General features: G+C 38.5%; 1 protein-coding gene across 2 annotated transcripts in view; it reads right to left on the bottom strand.

Moving 5' to 3' along the window:
- Positions 1 to 21,938, bottom strand: part of Dennd1b (DENN domain containing 1B) — a 209,744-nt gene that overhangs the window by 54,945 nt on the left and 132,861 nt on the right. For both annotated transcript variants that reach the window (XM_052199824.1, XM_052199825.1), the window contains 2 exons: positions 16,402 to 16,527; positions 9,138 to 9,239 (listed from right to left, as the gene is read on the bottom strand). In XM_052199824.1, the coding sequence (XP_052055784.1) occupies positions 9,138 to 9,239; positions 16,402 to 16,527 (228 nt within the window). The remainder of the gene's footprint in view (positions 1 to 9,137; positions 9,240 to 16,401; positions 16,528 to 21,938) is intronic.

The raw sequence follows: 21,938 nt of genomic DNA, 5'->3' as shown, positions 1-21,938 counted from the left end.
ACCAACTCTACATCCAATAGAAATCCCCAAAATATATAAAGACATCAAGAACTACATATGAAAAAACCCAAATAATCCAATTTTAAAATGGGGTATTGATCTAAACAGAGAATTCTGGACAGAAATCTCAAATGGCTTAAGAACACTTAAAGAAAATTACAGCATCCTTAGCCATCAGAAAAGTTCAAATCAAAACTTCTTTTAGATTCCAATTTACATCTGTTGGACTGGGTAAGATCAATAACACAAATGACAGCTCATGCTGGTGAGGACATGGGCCAGTGGGAACACTCCTTCATTTTTGGGGGGAGGGCTGGAGATGGAAGTGCAACCACATATAGCCACTCTGGAAATCAAAATGGCAGCTTCTTAGAAAACTGGAAATCCTTTCCCAATTTGTTGGTTGACGTTTTGTCCTTTTGACAGTGTCCTTTGCCTTACAGAAACTTTGTAGTTTTATGAGGTCCCATTTGTCAATTCTTGAACTTAGAGCATAAGCTATTGGTGTTCTATTCAGGAACTTTTCCCCTGTGCCCATGTCCTCCAGGGTCTTCCCCAGTTTCTTTTCTATTAGTTTCAGTGTGTCAGGTTTTATGTGGAGGTCCTTGATCCATTTGGAGTTGAGCTTAGTACAAGGAGATAAGAATGGATCGATTCACATTCTTCTGCATGCTGACCTCCAATTGAACCAGCACCATTTGTTGAAAAGACTATCTTTTTTCCACTGGATGCTTTCAGCTCCTTTGTCGAAGATCAAGTGACCATAGGTGTGTGGGTTCATTTCTGGGTCTTCAATCCTATTCCATTGATCCGCTTGCCTGACATTGTACCAATACCATGCAGTTTTTATCACCATTACTCTGTAGTAAAGTTTGAGGTCTGGGATACTGAATCCCCCTGAAGTTCTTTTACTGTTGAGAATAGTTTTAGCTATCCTAGGTTTTTTGTTATTCCAGATGAATTTGAGCATTGCTCTTTCTAGCTCTATGAAGAACTGGGTTGGGATTTTGATGGGGATTGCATTGAATCTGTAGATTGCCTTTGGCAAGATGGCCATTTTAATTATATTAATCCTGCCAATCAATGAGCATGGAAGATTTTTCCATTTTCTGTGATCTTCTTCGATTTCCTTCTTGAGAGATCTGAAGTTCTTGTCCTGCAGATCTTTCACTTGTTTGGTTAGAGTCACCCCAAGATACTTTATGCTGTTTGTGGCTGTTGTGAAGGGTGTCATTTCCCTAATTTCTTTCTCAGTCTGCTTATCCTTTGAGTATATAAAGGTTACTGATTTGCTTGAGTTGATTTTGTAGCCAGCCACTTTGCTGAACTTATCAACTGTAGGAGTTCTCTAGTAGAGTTTTTTTGGGTCACGAAAGTATACTATCATATCATCTGCAAATAGTGATTGTTTGACTTCTTCCTTTCCAATTTGTATCCCTTTGACCTCCTTATGTTGTCTAATTGCTCTAGCTAGGACTTCAAGAACTATATTGAAAAGATATGGAGAGAGGGGGCAGCCTTGTCTAGTCCCTGATTTTAGTGGGATTGCTTCAAGTTTCTCTCCATTTAGTTTGATGTTGGCTACCGGTTTGCTGACAGAGGGCTAATATCTAATATATACAAAGAACTCAAGAAGGTAGAACCCAGAGAACCAAATAACCCCATTAAAAAGTGGGGTACCGAGCTAAACAAAGAATTTTCACATGAAGAAATTCGGAGGGCTGAGAAACACCTTAAGAAATGTTCAACATCATTAATCATTAGAGAAATGCAAATCAAAACAACCCTGAGATTTCACCTCACACCAGTCAGAATGGCTAAGGTCAAAAACTCAGGAGACAGCAGGTGCTGGCGAGGATGTGGAGAAAGAGGAACACTCCTCCACTGCTGGTGGGATTGTAAGATGGTGTAACCACTTTGGAAATCAGTCTGGCGGTTCCTCAGAAAACTGGGCATGGTACTTCCGGAGGACCCTGCTATACCACTCCTGGGCATATACCCAGAGGATTCCCCATCATGTAATAAGGACACATGCTCCACTATGTTCATAGCAGCCCTATGTGTAGTAGCCAGAAGCTGGAAAGAACACAGATGTCCCTCAACGGAGGAATGGATACAAAAAATGTAGTATATTTACACAATGGAGTACTATTCAGCAATTAGAAACAATGAATTCATGAAATTCGTAGTCAAATGGATGGAGCTGGAGAACATCATGCTAAGTTAGGTAACCCAGTCTCAAAAGATCAATCATGGTATTCACTCACTGATAAGTGGATATTTACCTAGAAACTTGGAATACCCAAGAAATAACCCACATATTAAATGATGTCCAAAAAGAACGGAGGAGTGGCCCCTGGTTCTGGAAAGACTCAATGCAACAGTATAGGGGAATTCCAGAACAGGGAAGTGTGAAGGAGTAGATGGAGGAACAGGGGGAGGGAAGAGGGCTTATGGGACTTTCGGGGAGTGGGGACCCAGAAAAGGGGAAATCATTTGAAATGTAAATAAAGAATACATCGAATAAAAAAAATTAAAAAAAAAGAAAGAAAGAAAAGAAAACTGGAAATCAATCTGCCTTAAGACCCAGCTCTCCCACTCTTGGGCAAATACCCAAAGGATGTTCTTTCCTACCACAAGGACATTTGCTCAACCATGCTTACTGTGGCTTTATTCATAACAGCAATAAAGGAAAACATTCTATATGTTGCAACAGAAAAATGGATAAAGAAAGTCAGGAACATTTTCACCATTCAGCTATTAAAAAAAAATGATAACATGAAATTTGCAGGGAATTGGATAGAACTAGAAAAAAAAATCATCCTGAGTGAAGTAGCCAGACCCAGAATAACAAGTAAGGCATGCATTCACTTATAAATGGATATTAGCCACTAAGCAAACACTAGTCAAGCTTTAATCCCTAGATGCATCAAGGTTAGGTGAAGAGAAGGGCTCTAGGGAGGATGCAAGGATCTCCCTTGGGAAAGGAAAACAGAATAGATTTGCAGGTGAAGTGGGGGAGAGTGGGGAATGGATTGGGAAGGAACAGGAAGAGGGAGAGATGGGATGTAGGGAGAAAGTGGGGAGGGAGCCATGTGGAGGAGGAGTGTGAACAGACAGACACTGCAATGGCAAGTCCTGCAATCTAATAATGAGGGTCCCAGTGGTGACTCCTAGTAATGCAGGGTACTGAGGGTGAAGTAGCCATCTCTTGTAGCCAGGCAAGTCTCCCAGAAGCAGACCTTGGTTGCATCAGCAAGCTGATGCTAGGGTTGAGGGTTGCTTTCAGCAAATTGACAGAGGAATCCTGTTGCCTAGGACAACATCCATATAGATCACTGAATGTGGAGAAGTGGAACTGGTGCCCGTATGGAGCCTTCTCTGATTTCCATTTATTAAGTACTAAGTATTTTTTATATCTTCTGTTTGTTAGCCATTCTGTCACTAATTCTCAGCCCTATGAAAGCAGCTGAAATTCAAGTATTTAAAGTGATTCCTCGTGACATAAAACAAATGTTCAATATATTCTTAACAAAATGGGAAAACATAGGCATAGAAAAATACTGCAGATTCAATGCCATAGGAGCTAGGGAACATAGGGAACGAGGGGATGCGTCCCAAAGGTGAAGGCAGGTATGCAAAAGAGAAAAATTACAGCAACACAGGGTAAGTGTTATTACTGATATAAAGATACACAGGTGTAGACAGAGTTTCATTTTAGCCTCTGTCCTCTAGAGAACCGTGACAAAAACTGAAGGTACTGACAGTGGGACAGGCATGTCACTAGACACAGGACAGGTTGTGGGTTTACTTTCGGCTTTGTGTACACACTAAGACAAATAGGGCCTGTCTAACTGAATTTGTAACATTCCTTACAAATTACAGTCAAAGGATGGTGATTTTAGCAGTAATTTTTGAGATGTTTTGTTTTAAAATGTACAATGCTGTACTTTATAGAGGTGATTTAGCAAAACAAAAAGTGGACATAATATACAGACACTTCCCCATACTCTGAAAAAGGACTGTGGTTTCCTGGACTGGGCCCACACCATACTGGCCCTTTAAGCAATGAGCTCTGGAAGGGGAAGGCATTCCTGTGGCTCCTTACTACTCACCCACTATTGACAGATTCCAGGAAAGTTATGCATTTGTGACTGAGCCCACCAGGCCCCCAAAGATAGCTCCAAATCCCTCATCACACAGATGACATTGGTTAAATTCAGAGGGTCACAAACTCACAGAAGTGAGTGTCAGGACCACGTCTGTGGAGAGAAGCAGTGGCCTTGGTGGGCCTCAGTGACTGGCAGATGAAGAGGGGCGAGCTGAGAGGGGCCAGTATTCACACATAAGAGCTATCTAAGAACGAACTGAATTGATAAACAGTGTACGCTCCTTGTACATTTGTACATGAACAGGTACTTGTTTTATAAAAAAAAATTAAGTAAATACATATTTATATTAGCTTATGGAAGATTTCAGATGATTAATAAAATACAAATTTTTAACTGATATCTTCCCTACCATTTTCTTCCTCAAATGAGTTAGCATTTGCATAAGCTAAATTGTTTTTTTTTCCTTTTTTGGAGGGGGGTAGACTGACTATAAATTAGAGATCAGCCATCCTAACAGTAATCTACACTGAAAGTCAAGAGGGCCTATTGTCATAGAGAGCTCTTAGTCACAGAATAAAGTTAGATTTTAAGATTAACATGCTAAACTCAGCCATGATTCTAGCCTTGGGAAGTATGTAAGCAAAGAAACTTTTTCAACCAGTAGATTTAATAGTAAATAATACACACAAAAATTGTTTCCTCATTATATTAGTATAGTATTAAATAAAGGCTAGAAACTTAAAATATGGCTTAACTCTTCACAAGGCTGCAATGCAGAGAAGTATGGTGATGTCAAAATCATGGATTTGAGGAATTATTTCTGGAATTCCATTCAAATTTATTATCTAAACAGGAATTAATGTAAATGGAACCCACTGTCTTCTCTCTAAGCTTTGTGTTTATTTCATGGTATCATGTAATATAAGAGGTAAAGGCATCTGAGGCTGAGTATTCCAGTTCAACTCCTGTCACAGATGTGGAAACAGAGACTCAGAGGGATTTACAAGTCAAATGTCAATAAAAACTCAATCCATTAGAGCATAATCTGGAGTCACAGCCAAAAAATGCCTTCATAAAATACCAAAATTAATATTGAGTCTAAATACTCAATAATCGATGCTGACGATAAAACAAACCATGTAGCGCCTGGCGCTTTGCTAATGAAGCCACTTAGCTGCAGGCTAGACTAGGAGAGCAGGGATGCTGAACACAGGGTATGTCAATAATCAAGACATGTTTCTGAGAACTATTTTACAACATGGTCACCACAGTTTATGATAATTCAGTTATGTACTCCCAATTTGCTGAGTAAATTTTGTGTGTGCTTACTACCAAAACTATGTCAGATTAGAGTTAGCTAGCAGAATGTGATCTCTCCAAGCTGCATCGATGGATATATACATGTCAATATAAATGTGCATCAAGCCTTAACTGTTAAAACAGTTAGTTTTGTCAATAAAAGTTTTCAAGGTAAATATAAGATACTTCAATTAAATAATCCAAAAGGACTTAAATGTCCCTTCCTATGCCTCTGTCTCAGGGATTCCTTTACTGGGATAAAACACGATGGGCAGAAGCAACTTGGGGAAGAAAGACTTTATTTCATCTTTCACTTGTAGTCCATTATCTAGGAATTACTACAGGAATTCTAGAAAGAACCCTGTAGGCAGGAGCTGATGCAGAGGCCATGGAGAAGTGCCACTTGCTCATCATGGCTGCCTCAGCTTGCTTTCTGATAGCACCCAGGACCACCAGCCCAGAGGTGGCTTTATTCATAATGTACTAGGACCACTCACATCAATCACTAATTAAGAAAGTACCCCACCATAACTGTGGCTTCATAGAACTAATTGTGTAGTGTTCCTTCTGTTTATATTTTGTGGAATAGTTTGAAGAGTATTGGTATCAGCTCTTCTTTGAAGGTCTGATAGAATTCTGCATTAAACCCATTTGGTCCTGGGCCTTTTTTTGCTTGGGAGACTTTTAATGACTGCTTGTATTTCCTTAGGGGTTATGCGACTGTTTACATGGTTTATCTGATCCTGATTTAACTTTGGTAGTTGGTATCTGTCTAGAAAATTGTCCATTTCATCCAGATTTTCCACAAGTGTTGAGTATATGTTTTTGTAGTAGGATCTGGTGATTTTTTTAATTTCCTCAGTTTCTGTTGTTATATCTCCCTTTTCATTTCTGATTTTGTTAATTTGGATATTGTCTCTGTGCCCTCTGGTTAGTTTGGCTAATTGTTTATCTATCTTGTTGATTTTCTCAAAGAATCAGCTCCTGGTTTGGTTGATTCTTTATATGGTTCTTTTTGTTTCTACTTCATTGATTTCAGCCCTGAATTTGATTATTTCCTGTTGTCTACTCCTCTTGGGTGTATTTGCTTCTTTTTGTTCTAGAGCATTCAAGTGTGTGGTTAAGTTGCTAGTGTATGCTATCTCTGGTTTCTTTTTGGAGGCATTCAGAGCTATGAGTTTTCTTCTTTGCACTGCTTTCATTGTGTCCCATAGGTTTGGGTATGCTGTACCTTCATTTTCATTAAATTCTAAAAAGTCTTTAATTTATTTCTTCCTTGACCAAGATATTATTGAGTACAGCGTTGTTCAGCTTCCATGTGTATGTGGGCTTTCTGTTGTTTTTGTTGCTATTGAAGACCAGCCTTAATCCATATGAAGCCACAGTTACATTGATACAAAAACCTTAAAAAGACCCAAGAAAGAAAGAGAACTTCAGGCCAATTTTCGTTATGAATATCAATGCAAAAATACTCAATAAAATTCTCACAAACTGAATCCAAGAACACATCAAAACAATCATTCACCACAATCTCAGGGATGCAGGGATAATTCAATATACGGAAATCCATCAACGTAATCCACTACATAAACTAACTCAAAGAAAAGAACCACATGGTCATTTCATTAGATGCTGCAAAAGCATTTGACAAAATTCAACAACCATGTTAAAAGTCTTGGAAAGATCAGGAATTCAAGGACCATACCTAAACATAAGAAAACCAGTAGCCAACATCAAAGTAAATGGAAAGAAACTTGAAGCAATCCCACTAAACTAGACAAGACTGCTCTCTCTCTCCCTATCCAACACAGTACTTGAACTTCTAGATAGAACAATTAAACAAAAGGAGGTCAAAGGGATAGAAATTGGAAAGGAAGAAGTCAAAATACCACTATTTGCAGATAATATGATAGTATACTTAAGAAGAAGGAAGAACAAAATGTGGTGCTTCAGTGCTTTTTAGAAGGGTGAACAAACTACTCACAGGAGGAAATATGGGGACAAAGTGTGGAGCAGAGACTGAAGTAAAGGCCATACAGAGACTGCCCCACAGGGGGCCCAAACCCAGATGGCCTCCAAACCCAGATGTTATGGTGGATGCAGGGAAGTGCTTGCTGATGGAAGCCTGATATGGCTGTCTCCTGAGAGGCCCTGCCAGGGCCTGACAAATACAGAGGCCTAGCACTTAACTTGGTATCACCTTGGAGACAACAAGAGAGGGAGCTCAAGGGAACAGCTTCATCTTAGCAAATACAAAGATTTCTGTTCTAAATTCATATATGCCTCTCCTTGAGGTAAAACTTTACTATTTAAAAGACAATTATATACCACAAAGTACATTTAGTCACAAATTATTAATTCATCAATTATGAATGGCATTAACTCATCGTCATACCTAATTTGATACCTAATTCATACCTAATTTGAAGGTAATTTTCAACAGGATGGCATTTTCTGCATTAACAGTTTTGTTAGTCTGGTGCTTCTCAAAGGCACTGATGTTGGATCTTAGCTTCAAACTGCCCACAACACAGTGCGAGTGTGAGTACATCCTGCATGCAGAGCTGGTTTTATATTTGAAACTGCTATGCGGACCAAGATAAGCAAGTAGCTATAAGGAAATTTAGATTGTGCAAATAGGAACTAAGACAACCTGATCTAAGAGATTTGTGATCATATCAGACAAACAAAGCACAGTGCCCAAGGCTACAGATGGCTCAGTAGTTAGAAGGCTGAGGATCAGGGTTCAGTTTTCAGCATCCAGAGGACATCTGACCTACCCTGGCCTCCAAAATCCCTGTAAACATTTGATATATAAAAACTTACACATCATATACTTATAAACATAAAAACAAAAACAACATACGAGGCCCATGGCTTCAATCCCAGCCCTTGGGCAACATGGGCAGGCAGATCTCTGTGAGTTCAAAGACCACCTAGCTTGCATATGATGTTCCAGACCAGAGTAAGGCACATAGTGAGACCCTGCCTCAAAAAAAACAGACCTAGTGTCTCTGAAAACTAAAATATCTAAATTATGATATCAATCTTGGCTACTCTGAAATAATAATTAGATGTCCTGAACAAAACTTAGAACATAGACTGGAGCTGTGACTTAACTTTACCTCAGGAGCTGGATGATCTTTGATGACCTCAGTGTGTTCCGCATGCAGGTCCATTGCTGTGGATATCCAGCCTTCTACAGTGCATCCCTGAGCTTAGTGACTTTTCCCGAGGCATTTCAGATAATTTTCTTTCACTTTTGAGTTTATGATATGATTGCATCATTTCTCCCTTCCCTTCCCTCCCTCCAAACTCTCCCCTTTTGCTCTCTTTCAAATTCATGGCCTCTTTTGTCATTGTTATTGCACGCACACTCATGCACACATGCACACCCCTAAACACAGCCTGCTTAGCCCATATACTGTTACTCAGATATCTGATTTCAGGACCAAGCATTGGTGTGCTCCTCCTGGATAGAGGAGCACTCTCCCCTTCTCACCATCCCTAGACTCCATCAGCTAGGGATGTTTCAAGAGTGCTCGCCACAGGAGCACTACTCTTCTTTCTCCCATACGAAGCCAACCTCTGATTCAGAGAAGACATTTCTCAGGACTTGTTTGGTTGGTTGTTTTTTTTAAACCTGGATGTAGTTTTAGGGCAGCAGATATGTGCTGAACGGCAGCGTTCCGTGTATAGAGCCAGGGTATGTAGGCTCACTCTTACCTGCTTAAAGAGCTGGAGGTTAACCGCAGTCTCCAGGAACTGTTTCATCACACTGGAGCGGTGTTTTACAAAGCTCTCCTCACAGAAGGTGATGGGCTCGCCCTAGACAGAAGTAAAGATGGTCAGGACATCAATAAAAGGCCAGTCAGAGAGAACCAGTCTCTAGGAGACACACTGAGTGTCAAGGGGAGATTAGATACAGAATCAAAACTGGACCCTGCAAAGCAGCGCACACTTGTAGGAATGGCCTTCTACTGAAAGGCCTGTGCAACAAGCCTCCTCTCGGAAGCCCTGATGCTCTTAAAACTGACTGCTCAATCTCACTTAAATGCAAATATTTAACACTGGTAGCTTGATTTTTAAGTATAAAAATATCAAGTATGCTTCAACAACTTAAAAGTCTACTGCTTACTTTTCTTGCTGATTAGACATTTTTAAACATTTTTCTCACATCAGATTTATTCATTGTTGTATTGATATCTGAGTATTTTGCCTGCATGTATGTGTGATGCCTTTGGAAGTCAGATGACAGCCTGAGATAACCTATATCTGGAGTTGCGGGTGGTTGGAATTATCATGTGCGTGCTGGAAATCAGGATCCTCCAGAAGAGCAGTGCGTGCTCTAACCGCTGAGCGTGTCTTTCCTCCAGCCCCAAGGTTATTCTTGCTGTAAAGCCAGCTTCCTGATTTGTGCCACTTATATTACTCACGATCACTGGTTGGTTTTCAAATAATTGGAATTTTTATGCTTACCTTCTCTCAACGATTGCAAATACATTTCTGACTCACTGCTCTGGGTTAGGTTCCACTGACAACTGCCTTCATGCAGTCAATGACATCCTTGAAGTGTCTGAGGGCTGCTCCCCTCCCCAGAGGCTCCACCCTCAGCTACCTGGACTCATGCTTCACACCCAGTCAGCCTCATCACCTGCAGAGTCATCCCTCACTGGCTGATTCCCACTACCCATTCCCCAACACCTCCACAGTCCACTTGGCATACTTGACATAATACAGATAAGTGATTGTATTTCATGTTCAAAATGAGAGTGGAGGCTAATGACAATTCACCCGCTAGAAGGAAATTTTTTAGCAAGCCTTAGGTGGCAGTAAGGCATTAAAATTCTTACTAGAACACTTTGAAAACTATCAATTATAATTTAATTGTTAAAGAGTCTCAGGGCTCTGATTATAGGAGTCTGTAAGTAAAATGCTACTAATTGGCTCTGATGTGGATAAAAGTAATGACTAATAACAGTGTGATTCAAGTGCTGCCCTTTTTTGGTGGAATTAATGATGTCAGACAATGAGCATTCCAAGGAAATTAGCTAACATATAGGCATTAGTATAAAACATAACAATTAGATGAAATCAAAGATTCAGTTTCTATTGATGTGTCTACAGTAGCCTCATTTGAAGCGTTCATCCATCACTTCATGGGTAGTATATGCTGCCCTCAAATTATTATTTTTATACTACTAAAATTTAATTTCTGGCCAGGTGGTGGTACATGCCTTTAATCCCAGCACTTGGAAGGCAGAGAGGACTCAGGTCATCAGGCCTAGCTTTGAGCCCCTTTATCAGCTGAGCCATCTTACTGGACCTCAGTGTTCTTAATTTTTTTTTCTAAGTCTTTGGTGATGTGTGTGTAGTAAAGAGGGATAATACAAACTATGAGGAATGTTGAAATAATCTATCAAATATTATCATAAATTAATATTCATCAGACAAGGACCCATCACAAAAATGATATTTCATACTTTACAGTGATTTTTGACAGAGCTATGGAAGATTTCCGAATCTTACACATACAAACTGGAAGGATTTACACAAATAATCTCTGGGTTAATGAAGTCAGCCATAATTACTGCTCCCATAAAAATTTCACTTAAGGTTACAAGGGCAACAAAACAAAAATCAAAAAACAAAAGACAATCTTGTTAAACATGTATCAACTGTATTCAAGTTACTAGAGCCCACATCATAACTACTTACACTGGAAGTAGAATTAATAGTCAGTGAATCAATGAGTGAAAGAAACTTAAAGTTCAGAAACACTTATTCAGTAGAACTTTATAAATATTTATTCCTTGAGAACTTCAGATAACAGAGACTATAGCAAAGGGACCTCAAGGACAAGACTTCACCCGTTAAAGGATCCAAATTCATTTTTTAAAATTTCATTTAAAAGGACAATGTCAGCCAGGCGTGGTGGTGCACGCCTGTAATCCCAGCACTTGGGAGGCAGAGGCAGGCGGATTTCTGAGTTTGAAGCCCGCCTGGTCTACAGAGTGAGTTCCAGAACAGCCAGGACTCCACAGAGAAACCCTGTCTCGAAAAACAAAATGAAACAAAACAAAATAAAAGAAAAGGACAATGTCGGTGGGGTAAAAAAATCCTGAATGCCTGAACACAGAATGCTATTGTGTAGGCGTCTTGCTCAGAGACACCTAGGGAACGGTTTTGCTGGACTCAGCTATGCAGGCATGCAGAGATGACTACACCAATGGCTCCAAAGTTCCCAGATACATCTTATACAGGCTGCAGAACTGGTGTCAACCATGTGGTGTTGATAGTACAAACATGTAAAAATTATTGGATCAAGGCTTGCACCAAGGTGTCAGAAAAAAGTAAAAACAAATTGTTAGTGAGTTGGATTTACTGTGGCCTAAGATGCAACAGAATCTAGGGTATAGATGTCATGAAAATAGAATATCTTCCAGGGAGAGAGCTCCAGGCGCTGACTGAACGTGGTAAGAGTGAGACTGTGTGTGCTGCAGGTAACAGGCACATTGGGTGGGACTACCCACCTAGGTGGGGCCAAGGCAAAGGCACCACCAGCCTACATGGATCAGACGTGGAGCTTCAAGTTTAGTGGTCACCCTGCTGTTTCCTTCTTTCATCCAGAATTTCCTTACAGTTACTCTTCCATTTGAGAATGGGAACAATTAGTCTGTTTAGTTGTATACTAGAAATATAGAGCTTTTTTTTTTCTTTTACACTGGGTCAAACCTAACAGTTTATAGACTTTGCAATTTGGGCTGGAACAGCCTTTGGACTAGTAAGATCATAAAAACGCTGGGGCGATATTAAGTGGTTTGGAACCTTATCAGGCAGCAGTGAACTTTGAAGGCCACCAGCAACATTAAATAGTTTAACATAAAGCCCCAATAGGCTCATTTGTTTCAACAGCTAGTCTTCAACTCAGGTGCTTTAGTTTGAAGACTGAGAACTCTACGGGATCTGAGACCCAGCTAGCAGAAATGGGTCAGGACAGGCTTTGTAGGGTGCATTTTGATTCAAGCCTGACTCTTTCCTTATTTACAAAATATAAGGAACTTCTGCCACATGCATTCTTGTCATGAATTGCACCACAACTTCTACTAGGCCTCTATGTGCTAAACCCAATCTTTCTTTTCTAAGTTGCTTCTGTTCTTTATTTTGTCATAGCAAGAGAAGTAACAGCCTGTGCACACAACACAACACGGGAAACAGAATTTCCTCTCAAAACAAAAGCACTGGGAGTTCAGTTTGCATGACATTATAAAATTCCTCGGTCCAAGATTCAAACACAGATTGTATGGTTCCCAGATCTTCTGTTCTTAGCAATTTTCTTCAAGTCATATAGCAGAGAAGTTTGAGGTCATATATTTGTATTCTTTAAAAAAAGAAAACAAACTTGTTGCTGGCTAAAAGAAAAAAACAAAATATCTTTTATTTCGTGTCTCTTCCCATAACTACACTTGATTCTGTTTTTCTCTGTAGAGAAGAGCAACAGCAATCACTTTCAATCACACAAGCATGCTATAAGAAAGCCGAAGTTAAATATCAAAGGAAAGTTAGAATTGCTTCTCAGACATCTGAAGTGGTTAACTTTTAAAATATGTTTCATTTAGAAATGCTTGTATACAAATTTAGTATTTATGTAGGAATACATAAATTACTCTGCTGGAAATCCCCTCAAAATCTACCTCCAAGTAGTACCAAAATACCACTTCTACCTCTATAGCATGCTTCAGATTTGGGCCTCCTGCTCAACCTTGATTCTATTCACTAGAGTGATTTCTTCTTTCTTCAATAAGGATGAGAGTCATAGCTACCTCCATTCTCACTCAACTCTGACCTAAAATGATATCACTATCAAAACTGAATTTTCTGCAGATAGGAGAGGTGGCTTGGCAGTTAAGAATAATTGCTCCATCTCCAGCACCCACATGGTGGCTCTCAACCACTTATAACTATAGTGCCAGAGAATCTGCTGCCCTCTTCTGACCTCTCCAGAAATCAAGCATATACCTACTGCACATACATACAGGCAAGCAACAAGTTCATATAAATATAATAAAACAAATTTTGAAATTAGCACAACTTTCTAATGCTATGCTCTTTGTTGTTATGATATAAAAATAAATTAAATATTATTCATTAACTATGTTATAAGAATGAAACAAGAGCCACTAAAACTGCTATTAATCAATTCTGTACTAATCTTAAAGTCTTGGTTCCTATTTTTACATGGACTTAAGGAACATTATTGATCATTTCTCTAGCAAAATTGTTTTCCTTGATAAACATGATTTCCTTAAAATAGTTAAAGTTACTCCTCATAAGGAGAAAACAAGATTGTCAGAGAATCATAAAGACACGCAAAATAAAAATACTGTTTCCCAAGTCCCAAAATAGGTTAGAGTAGAAAAGCCAAAGGAAGAACTAAGTATTTATTTGTAAATGAATATAAAAGAAATTCTGACTTGCTAACAGGAATGATACTCTGTGATAAATTATTTTTCAACAGGCACCAGAATACGGCTCTTGGGATACTTGGATCTGAATCACAGAAATCTTCATGCTTCTATGTACTCAATGAAGTCTAATGGATAAATACTGAACTGTACAATCAAAGGCAATTCATGTTAGTGTTAGGGTGCATTATCTTATCCAGCACCCTACACACTGACAATCTGAATCATTTAAAAACATAATCTTTTACTTCAACTTATTCATTTCTTCAATTTGTGGTAGACTTGAAGTCTACCACAAATATTTAAAAAAAGGGGGGGGGGATTTTAGTTTATAAAAACAAGTATTCTTTCTTGGCTGGGGGGGGGAACGACCCAGGAAAGGGGACATTTGAAATGTAAATGAAGAATATATCTAATAAAAAAAGTAAAAAAAAATGGTTGTACACATTTATTAAAAAAAAAAAAGTATTTAGGGCTGGAGGGAAGGCTCAGCTGTAAAGAGCACCGACTGTTCTTCAAGAGGTCCTGAGTTCAATTCCCAGCAATCACATGGTGGCTCACAAACATCTGTAATGGGATCCGATACCCTCTTCTGATGTGTCTGAAGACAGCTACAGTTTACTCATATACATGAAATTTAAAAAAAATCCTTAAAAACAACAACAATGAGAAACTCTGAATATTTAAACATAACAACAATAAAAAGAGCAAAGTAGTTTCTTCAAGCTTCCTTTCTTCCTATTTTAAAAATTGATTTTGATAAACTTCTAAATAAAAAAATCATTTTATCTTTCAAACTCACCTTTCTTTTACTTGATAATGTACTCAACTGCATTTAGGTGATTGTTTCCATTCTTTCAAAGAATGAGAATCTTAGAATTTTTAAGACTTTCCACATTATATAAGCAATGAGGTACAATACTTAAAATTCTTTAATACCTTCAAATGTACATACTTTAGAAAGACTAGTGCTAGTATTGAGATAAGCCTCCCACAAAAGCTGATACATTAAAGGAATGGACATTCGTCCAAGAAGAAAATGGAGGACTGAAAAGACATGGAAACCTAGGAGAAGGTTTCTGTTCATTCTGTCACGCCCTTGTTGGGGACACACAGAACCTATCCTCTTCCTCCTCTATCTTCATCATGTCCAGGTCATTCTGTGTGGACTGTTACTCCCCAGTATGGTCCTTGTCATCTGGTATGGCCATACCTGATTCCCAAGAGCAATAGGACCATCATAGACTTGAACCTCCTGAATTACAATGGAAATAGGCCTTTTCTTTTCATAATTGATTTGGCAGGTATTTTGTTATAGTGACAAATACAGAAATAAGATATAGATGAAAGACAGGTAGGTAGGTAGGTAGGTAGGTAGGTAGGTAGATAGATAGATACATAGATAGATAGATAGATAGATAGATAGATAGATAGATAGATAGATAGATAGAAGGTAGATATATTTATCCACTAAAAAACTCTCTACTAGCTCAAAACCCCTTTAAATGCCTAAGAGCTATACTATGAGAACCACTAAGAAGACAGGTTATGGCCAACAGGTTTGCATACCAACTGCGGAAGACAGAGCAGGAAGACATAAAAGGTTTCACTTTCCAAACCTGCTACAGAGCAAGGGTTAAAAGTAATCTAGCAATGGCAGGCCTTTGTGTTACTTTTTATTAATCAAATGTGTTTAACCCTTAAAATGTACATATTTGGGCCCGAGAAAGGTGCATGTCCCCAAATGCCAGAACCTGAGGCCAAATTTGCAGGACTTATATAATAGAGAGAAAGAGAGGACACCTTGAAGGTGTCCTCTGACTTCCACATGCATGCTGTGGCACACAGAATACAAGTGTAAAAGCACATTAGCAACCTGAGCATCTGGTCCTGCAATGGTCTTTTAGGGATCTTATTTTATAAAATCAGCCTAGAGCCTTTGGAGAGAAACAAATGTATTTGACTTGTACAATTCTAGAACAGCTAAATTCTTGGCTATAATTTAGTAAGTTTAGGGAATTAAAATAAAAGGCAAGATGTGACAAGATATGCTAAATAGGCAAGGCCATTTCAGAAAGTATTATGAACCAGGAAGACACCAAATATTCAAAAACAGCCACAATTTAAAGTGTGAATTTTCTTACCTTCCACTTTGTTTCTGCCCTAAGCTATTAATTAAGTTCTACTATTTGTTTGTTGACTTTCATGGTGATTTTAAGAAGACACGGTAAGTGATTTTAAGTACTTGAACATAAATTATCAATTCACTCAAAAGTAAATATTCCACTTCTAGAAATCTAAGTTGGTGACAGGCCCAAGATCGCGGGGATATTAGCTAGCGACCATGAAAACAGCTAACGCGGAAGCTGGGGAATTGCCACTGAACTAGTCTTGGAAGCACGTTTTGAGTTTTACAGGAGAGCCATGATGACTCCTTCAGTTGTGATATTAGGATGTTTCCTTTTTCTTGCCTCATCCTACGGCCTGTGGGAAAGCAGGTCCAACAGTGATGGGGGATTGCTTACAGGCTTGTATCTCAGAGCGTCTCTGTAGGAGCCAAACAAAGCTGCCTGTGCCCTCAGAAAGGCCCGAGCCACTCCATCTCCCGTAGCAGTGGACTGCTTCTTCAGCTTATTTTTCAAGGCCGAGACCTGCATGGCAGAGAGGAACAGTTAAATTAACACCTCAGAAATTGGTACAGCGAGGTACGAACCCAATCAGCAGGCAAAGCGCAATGTCTGCAGGTCAGCCAAAATCCATCCTCCTCCCAGATAGCTTATCTTTTTAGCTGCACAGAGCACCTGCTGCTCTGTTAATTGAAACAAGAGCAGGAGAGGATAGCAATGTGCTAATGCAAATTGGTTTATGCTCTCTTTTTCTCCCAAGGCCTCTTGACATAAATAAGCTTTAATTATTTACAGTAAACTGCGTGTGAGGCACTTCTCTGCAGATTTTTAGCAATTATAACGTGTGTCTACTTGTTTGGAGATAAAGCTGGTTCATGAGCGTTCATTTCTGTTGTGCGTTGTTATTTGTTATGAGTCCTTAAAGATCATTTACAATTTTATTTTCAGTTTGGACCTGCCATTTGCATAAGTAATTTTCACTTTTTGCCATTAACAGATGACAAGAGAGAAGAGATAAAGTTATAGAGACCATATCATGAGTGGAAAATCATGTAATGTGTTATACATTGTCTCGTTTACATCTCATCACATTTTCCTAAAAAGAACATTTATGCTCTCATTTCTAAATGAAAAAAGGTGGGACAAATGATAGGAACCACTTTCTTTTCACAACTGGCTACTCTGAGGCAAAGTTGTGATACAAAGCCAGTGTCCGCTGTTTCTCATTACCACATACTAGACTGGAGTTCTATATCACTGTCACATTAATCAGTGATCAGAACAAAATACTAATGGTTTGAAATCAGAGGTATTTTATCTGGGAATCTGCAAACCTTGAAAAACTGTTGGTTTATTACAATATTTTCAGCCAATTCTATCTTCTAATTTCAAGTGCTCTGCACTTTAGAAATGCAACTACACTCAGGGACTGATTTTCAGGGAGCTCACACTAGGGATGTTAACTCTGTTTATTCATTTCACTAACTACTGTCAATCAAAATAGAAAACTAAAGTCTCTGCTCTTGAAAATACAAAATTCCATATACATTCCTTATCAATGTTTTAAATGGAAAAATGTGGGGGCCACCATCTGAGGTAAAGGAGAGGGGGAATGGGGGGAAGAACTCTGTGAGGCGGACAGGGGCAGCATTTGGAATATAAATAAATAAAATAATTTATAAAGATAAAGAAAAAATGTGAAATTGCATCACAAGTCTATTTTCTTATAGAAATAAAAAAAATAAATTTAGTTAAATTTAACTGTACTGCTCCCTCAACACAGCATATTATCCATATAGATTCCTAGGTAATACAATAATGCCATTTATCCTTTATGTACATGTTTTTATTTCTTTGTTCAAGTAGTCCTCCTACTCTTGTAGATGCTGATTGTAATTGAAGGGTGAACCTAATTAACAACTAAACTTTGAATAATGCTAATGAGAAATGAACACAGCATCAGAGGAAAGACCAGCTCTACAGGTGATAAACCTTCACAGTAGTGACATTTTCCAGTGTAAAGTCACAGTTACTGTGATCTCATCAAAGAAACAGACCCCCATTGGGTCCAATTATAACTATAGTTTTGAAAAATTATCGAGTTATGGTATTCATAATCTATGCAGAAAGGCCTTTGTGGTATAGGTCTTCTCCCCATAGCTGTGATCTTTTCAATTTACATCCAAGCTCCACAGATTTAGATGAAAGTTTAGAGCCTAATTCATTTAGTCACAAAGTGCTAAACCCGATTCATTTCAGAGAAAGCTTTTATTTTAAAATCTAACCTCAGTTTAGGTAATCCACAAATTCAAACAATAATGCAGTTCAAACACATATTAGACTTAATGTCCTTTATTCTACTTTTAAATGTTATTTTTCTGTATTTAAAGAAAAATAGAGACAATTATCAAACTATAGATTCAATAATTTGTCTCCCCATAAAGATTATGATACAAGGAAGATATTTCCAGTGGTTAAGAACATTATGAAAGCTAAATGAATAGTTGGTTTTTAACATCTTTTCTACGAAAAATAATGAAAAAAGCTCCCACCTATTTACAAAAGCCATCCCTTGTATCTTTGCAAAACAAAGTTCCTCGATTTATACTTTTCAGCAAAAGTGACATTTCCGTTCTTTGTGGACCAAGGAAACAGTACGGGTAGGAGAGTCGGTCGCAGTCGTGGAGGCTGCGGGCATCGTACACTGCCGCCTTTGCTTCACCATGCCCAGACTGCACAACTGCACACAAGGGAACTGCACAACACATCCTATGTTCACTGTCTTTTTGAAAGACTATTTTGAGCATGGAGTTAAATAAAATACATTACTAAATCAATTTTTCCTCTTCTGTGAATTTGTAAATCAGATTTCTAGAGAGCTTGTGATGCTTATGCTGTGGCTCTCGTCGTGTTTCTCTTGGTTAGTGCTATGGTAAATGACCGTTCTGTCATAGAAATATGTAGGAGTTAAGATTTCCCAGTGAGAAATACACTAATGTTTTCATTGTTTATTTCTGTATTAGTTCAAGTACATCACGAAGATTTTTTTTTTTTTTTTGGCTAGTTCTACTTTGCCACAATTGTCACTAGATATAAGCAGTTCCAAGGGGCAGAGGGACAGGTGAATTCAAGATTTCTATGTAAGGATACAGATGCTCAATAAATAGTCTATCAAATGAAACTGTTTTAAAAATCCATTTTAGAAATAAGTGAATTAATCTAACATAAACCGACTGTATTGAGCCTTGCTGTGTTCGCTGGCCTTTAGATTACTGAAGTAAATCAACACTGGTGACCATTGCCCTTTGGTGCTAATTAGCTTTTAGCAGTTTATAATCTATAATCTGATGGTGTCTATTCTGAACCCTTTGTAATATCTGCTCTGGGAAATAGCATTTTCTACTTTAGTTCCAGGCTTCTACCTTTAGGTATGAAATAAATGTACATCTTCCTATATAACTGGAAAACTTAATTAACATATAACTCAGAATTCAGAAAAATATTTAGACCTTTAGTCATGAGGCTACCACAAATCCTGTTACACTAAAAAAGCATGAATCGGTTTTTTCCTTAGAAAAGTAGCTACACTGAACCCTCGCTTGCTAAAGATTACATCACAACTCTTATTACACTTTATTTTAGATACTTTTCTGCCTATAAGTATATTTTCGGTCTAGTTAGATATACAGGTCAAAAAATAGTGAATAAAAAAAACCTTTAGAAATAAGTATTTTATTTCTTATCTTAAATGTCTAGATTCCACATATATAAGGAGAATCGGTGTGTTGAAGCAACTATCCCTAGCGTTAGAAGCAGGGTTTTAGCAGTGGGAGTTTACAGCAAAATCAATAATATTGACACCAACTGTCCACATTGTCCCTCTTAGCAATGAAGTGACTATGAAGAAAAAGACAAAAGTCCACACGTGAACAGGGCGAATGGTACAGAGTGTGGGGCCACGTGTTCATTACAATCGGGCAAGGAAGTCAGAAGTCTGTTGGACAGGCATGTCAGCAGGGTGTCTGTTAGAGTAACTGTGGCTGTTTCTCTTCACTTCATTCGAATCAAGAAAACTGACTCCTTTACCTAGATATTCTAATTCTAATTTCAGCATTGTGGTAAAGAGCAAGGATGAAAATGTTTGGCTACCACAAAATTTTTAGGCAAATGGTTTGATCTGGAAAATATCATCTTAAGTGAGGTAACACAATCACAAAAGAATACACATGGAATGTAATCCCTGATAAACGGATATTAATTAGCCCAGAAGCCCTGAATACCCAAGGCACAAATTGCATAACAAATGACTCCCATGAAGAAGTATGGAGAGGGTCCTGATCCTGGAAAGGATTAATCTAGCATTGGAAGGGAATATAAGGACAAAGAAAAAGGAGGGAGGTGATTGGAGAAGGAATGGAGAGAAGAAGGTTTATGGGACATATGGGGAGGGGGGATCCGGGAAAGGGGAAATCATTTGGAATGTAAACAAAGAATATAGAAAATAAAATATTAAAAAAAAATGTTTGGCCACAGTGATCAGCACAGCATAACCCCAAGGAATCGTAAGTGGCATGCGTACCTTGGGTAATTCCCTAGAGATAGTTAAGTCATGGATATTAAACCAGCACTTCATTAAAACAGCTAAATACCTAACTATAGTCTAAGTTTTGCTAATAAATATTATTTTCACCCTTTCACAAGGAAACTTCTCCTTGCAACAAATGGAGATGATTATAGAAAGACACAACTGACCAAAATGCGGCAGTGTGGAGCCCAGCCCCACTGACACATCTACAAGAGAACACCCGCACCGAAGGCTCAGGAATCATTGCCTAAGGAGGGGCAGAGAATGAGGGGGCCTGCTGTGAGGGTGTGATGCCTACAAATGCTAGAAGGTATGGCCATAAAGTCTCACCAACATGGATGCCTAGACATGAGCAGAAGAAAAGTAACACCAATAGGCAGGATAATGTGGACAGAGTAAATCCCAAGATCTCAACCCTAGATAAAGAACATCAGGTAATTAAGAGATTCTAAGAGTGGAAAGAGCATAATTAATTATTTAATAACAAGTAATCATCCCTGGAAACGTACACATACAAGTAACCGAATAGGTTGCATTTACATATTCAAAAATATGCACACACATGTAACAATAATTTTTTTAAAAGAGGAATACTTTGATCATTATGTAAGCCACTGAAATGGACAAAATACAATGGGCTTAGCTGTATTGAGGCTTATGTAAGTTTTTGTGCAGATAAAAATGGTATCCAAGCTTTGTCAGAATTATTTCCGCTTCAGCTTCCTGGTTGTAGTAGAGCTGACAGATACCAGTTCCCAGCCAGTCATATTCCCTGTCCTTTGTAGCAGCAGACCTAAATCTCCACAAAGCATGCATAACCTAGCTATTTCCTTTGTGACTTAGTGTCGGTCCAAACCAATGGAATGTGAACTGGGGTGGGTGTGCCTTACCCAGTCTTCTCAGTTCTTCTGAAGCAAAGTAGAAAACAAATGATGGGGTACACACCTTAGCCCTAGAAGGGATGTTGTCTGTGTCTTAAAGACAGAAGCTACCTCACGGCTCAGAACAATGCTCCTTTTAATTATTATACAACAAATAACTTTTAACATTTTGTAAGTGATTGCTCTTTTTCAGGATATTACAATACAATTAGAATAGTATGCCCGCTCCCTTCCGCCTTCGAGCCCTCCCATACATTCTTCGAATCCACGGCCTCCTTTTTCATTAATAGTTGTTACATGCATATATGTATACATCTGTATAGTCCTAAATATAACCTTCTCAGTCTGTATAATGTTACGTGTATGTGTGTTTTCAGGTCTGACAATTTGGTACTGGAGAAAAGAAATATTTTGATCAAGACTGATGAGTTCTCTTTGCTACAACATCTTAACCTGTACCCTAATTGATT

Source organism: Apodemus sylvaticus, chromosome 12 (assembly GCF_947179515.1).
Source record: "Apodemus sylvaticus chromosome 12, mApoSyl1.1, whole genome shotgun sequence".
Taxonomy (NCBI): Eukaryota; Metazoa; Chordata; class Mammalia; order Rodentia; family Muridae; genus Apodemus; species Apodemus sylvaticus.
This window is presented reverse-complemented; position numbering and strand designations above follow the sequence as displayed.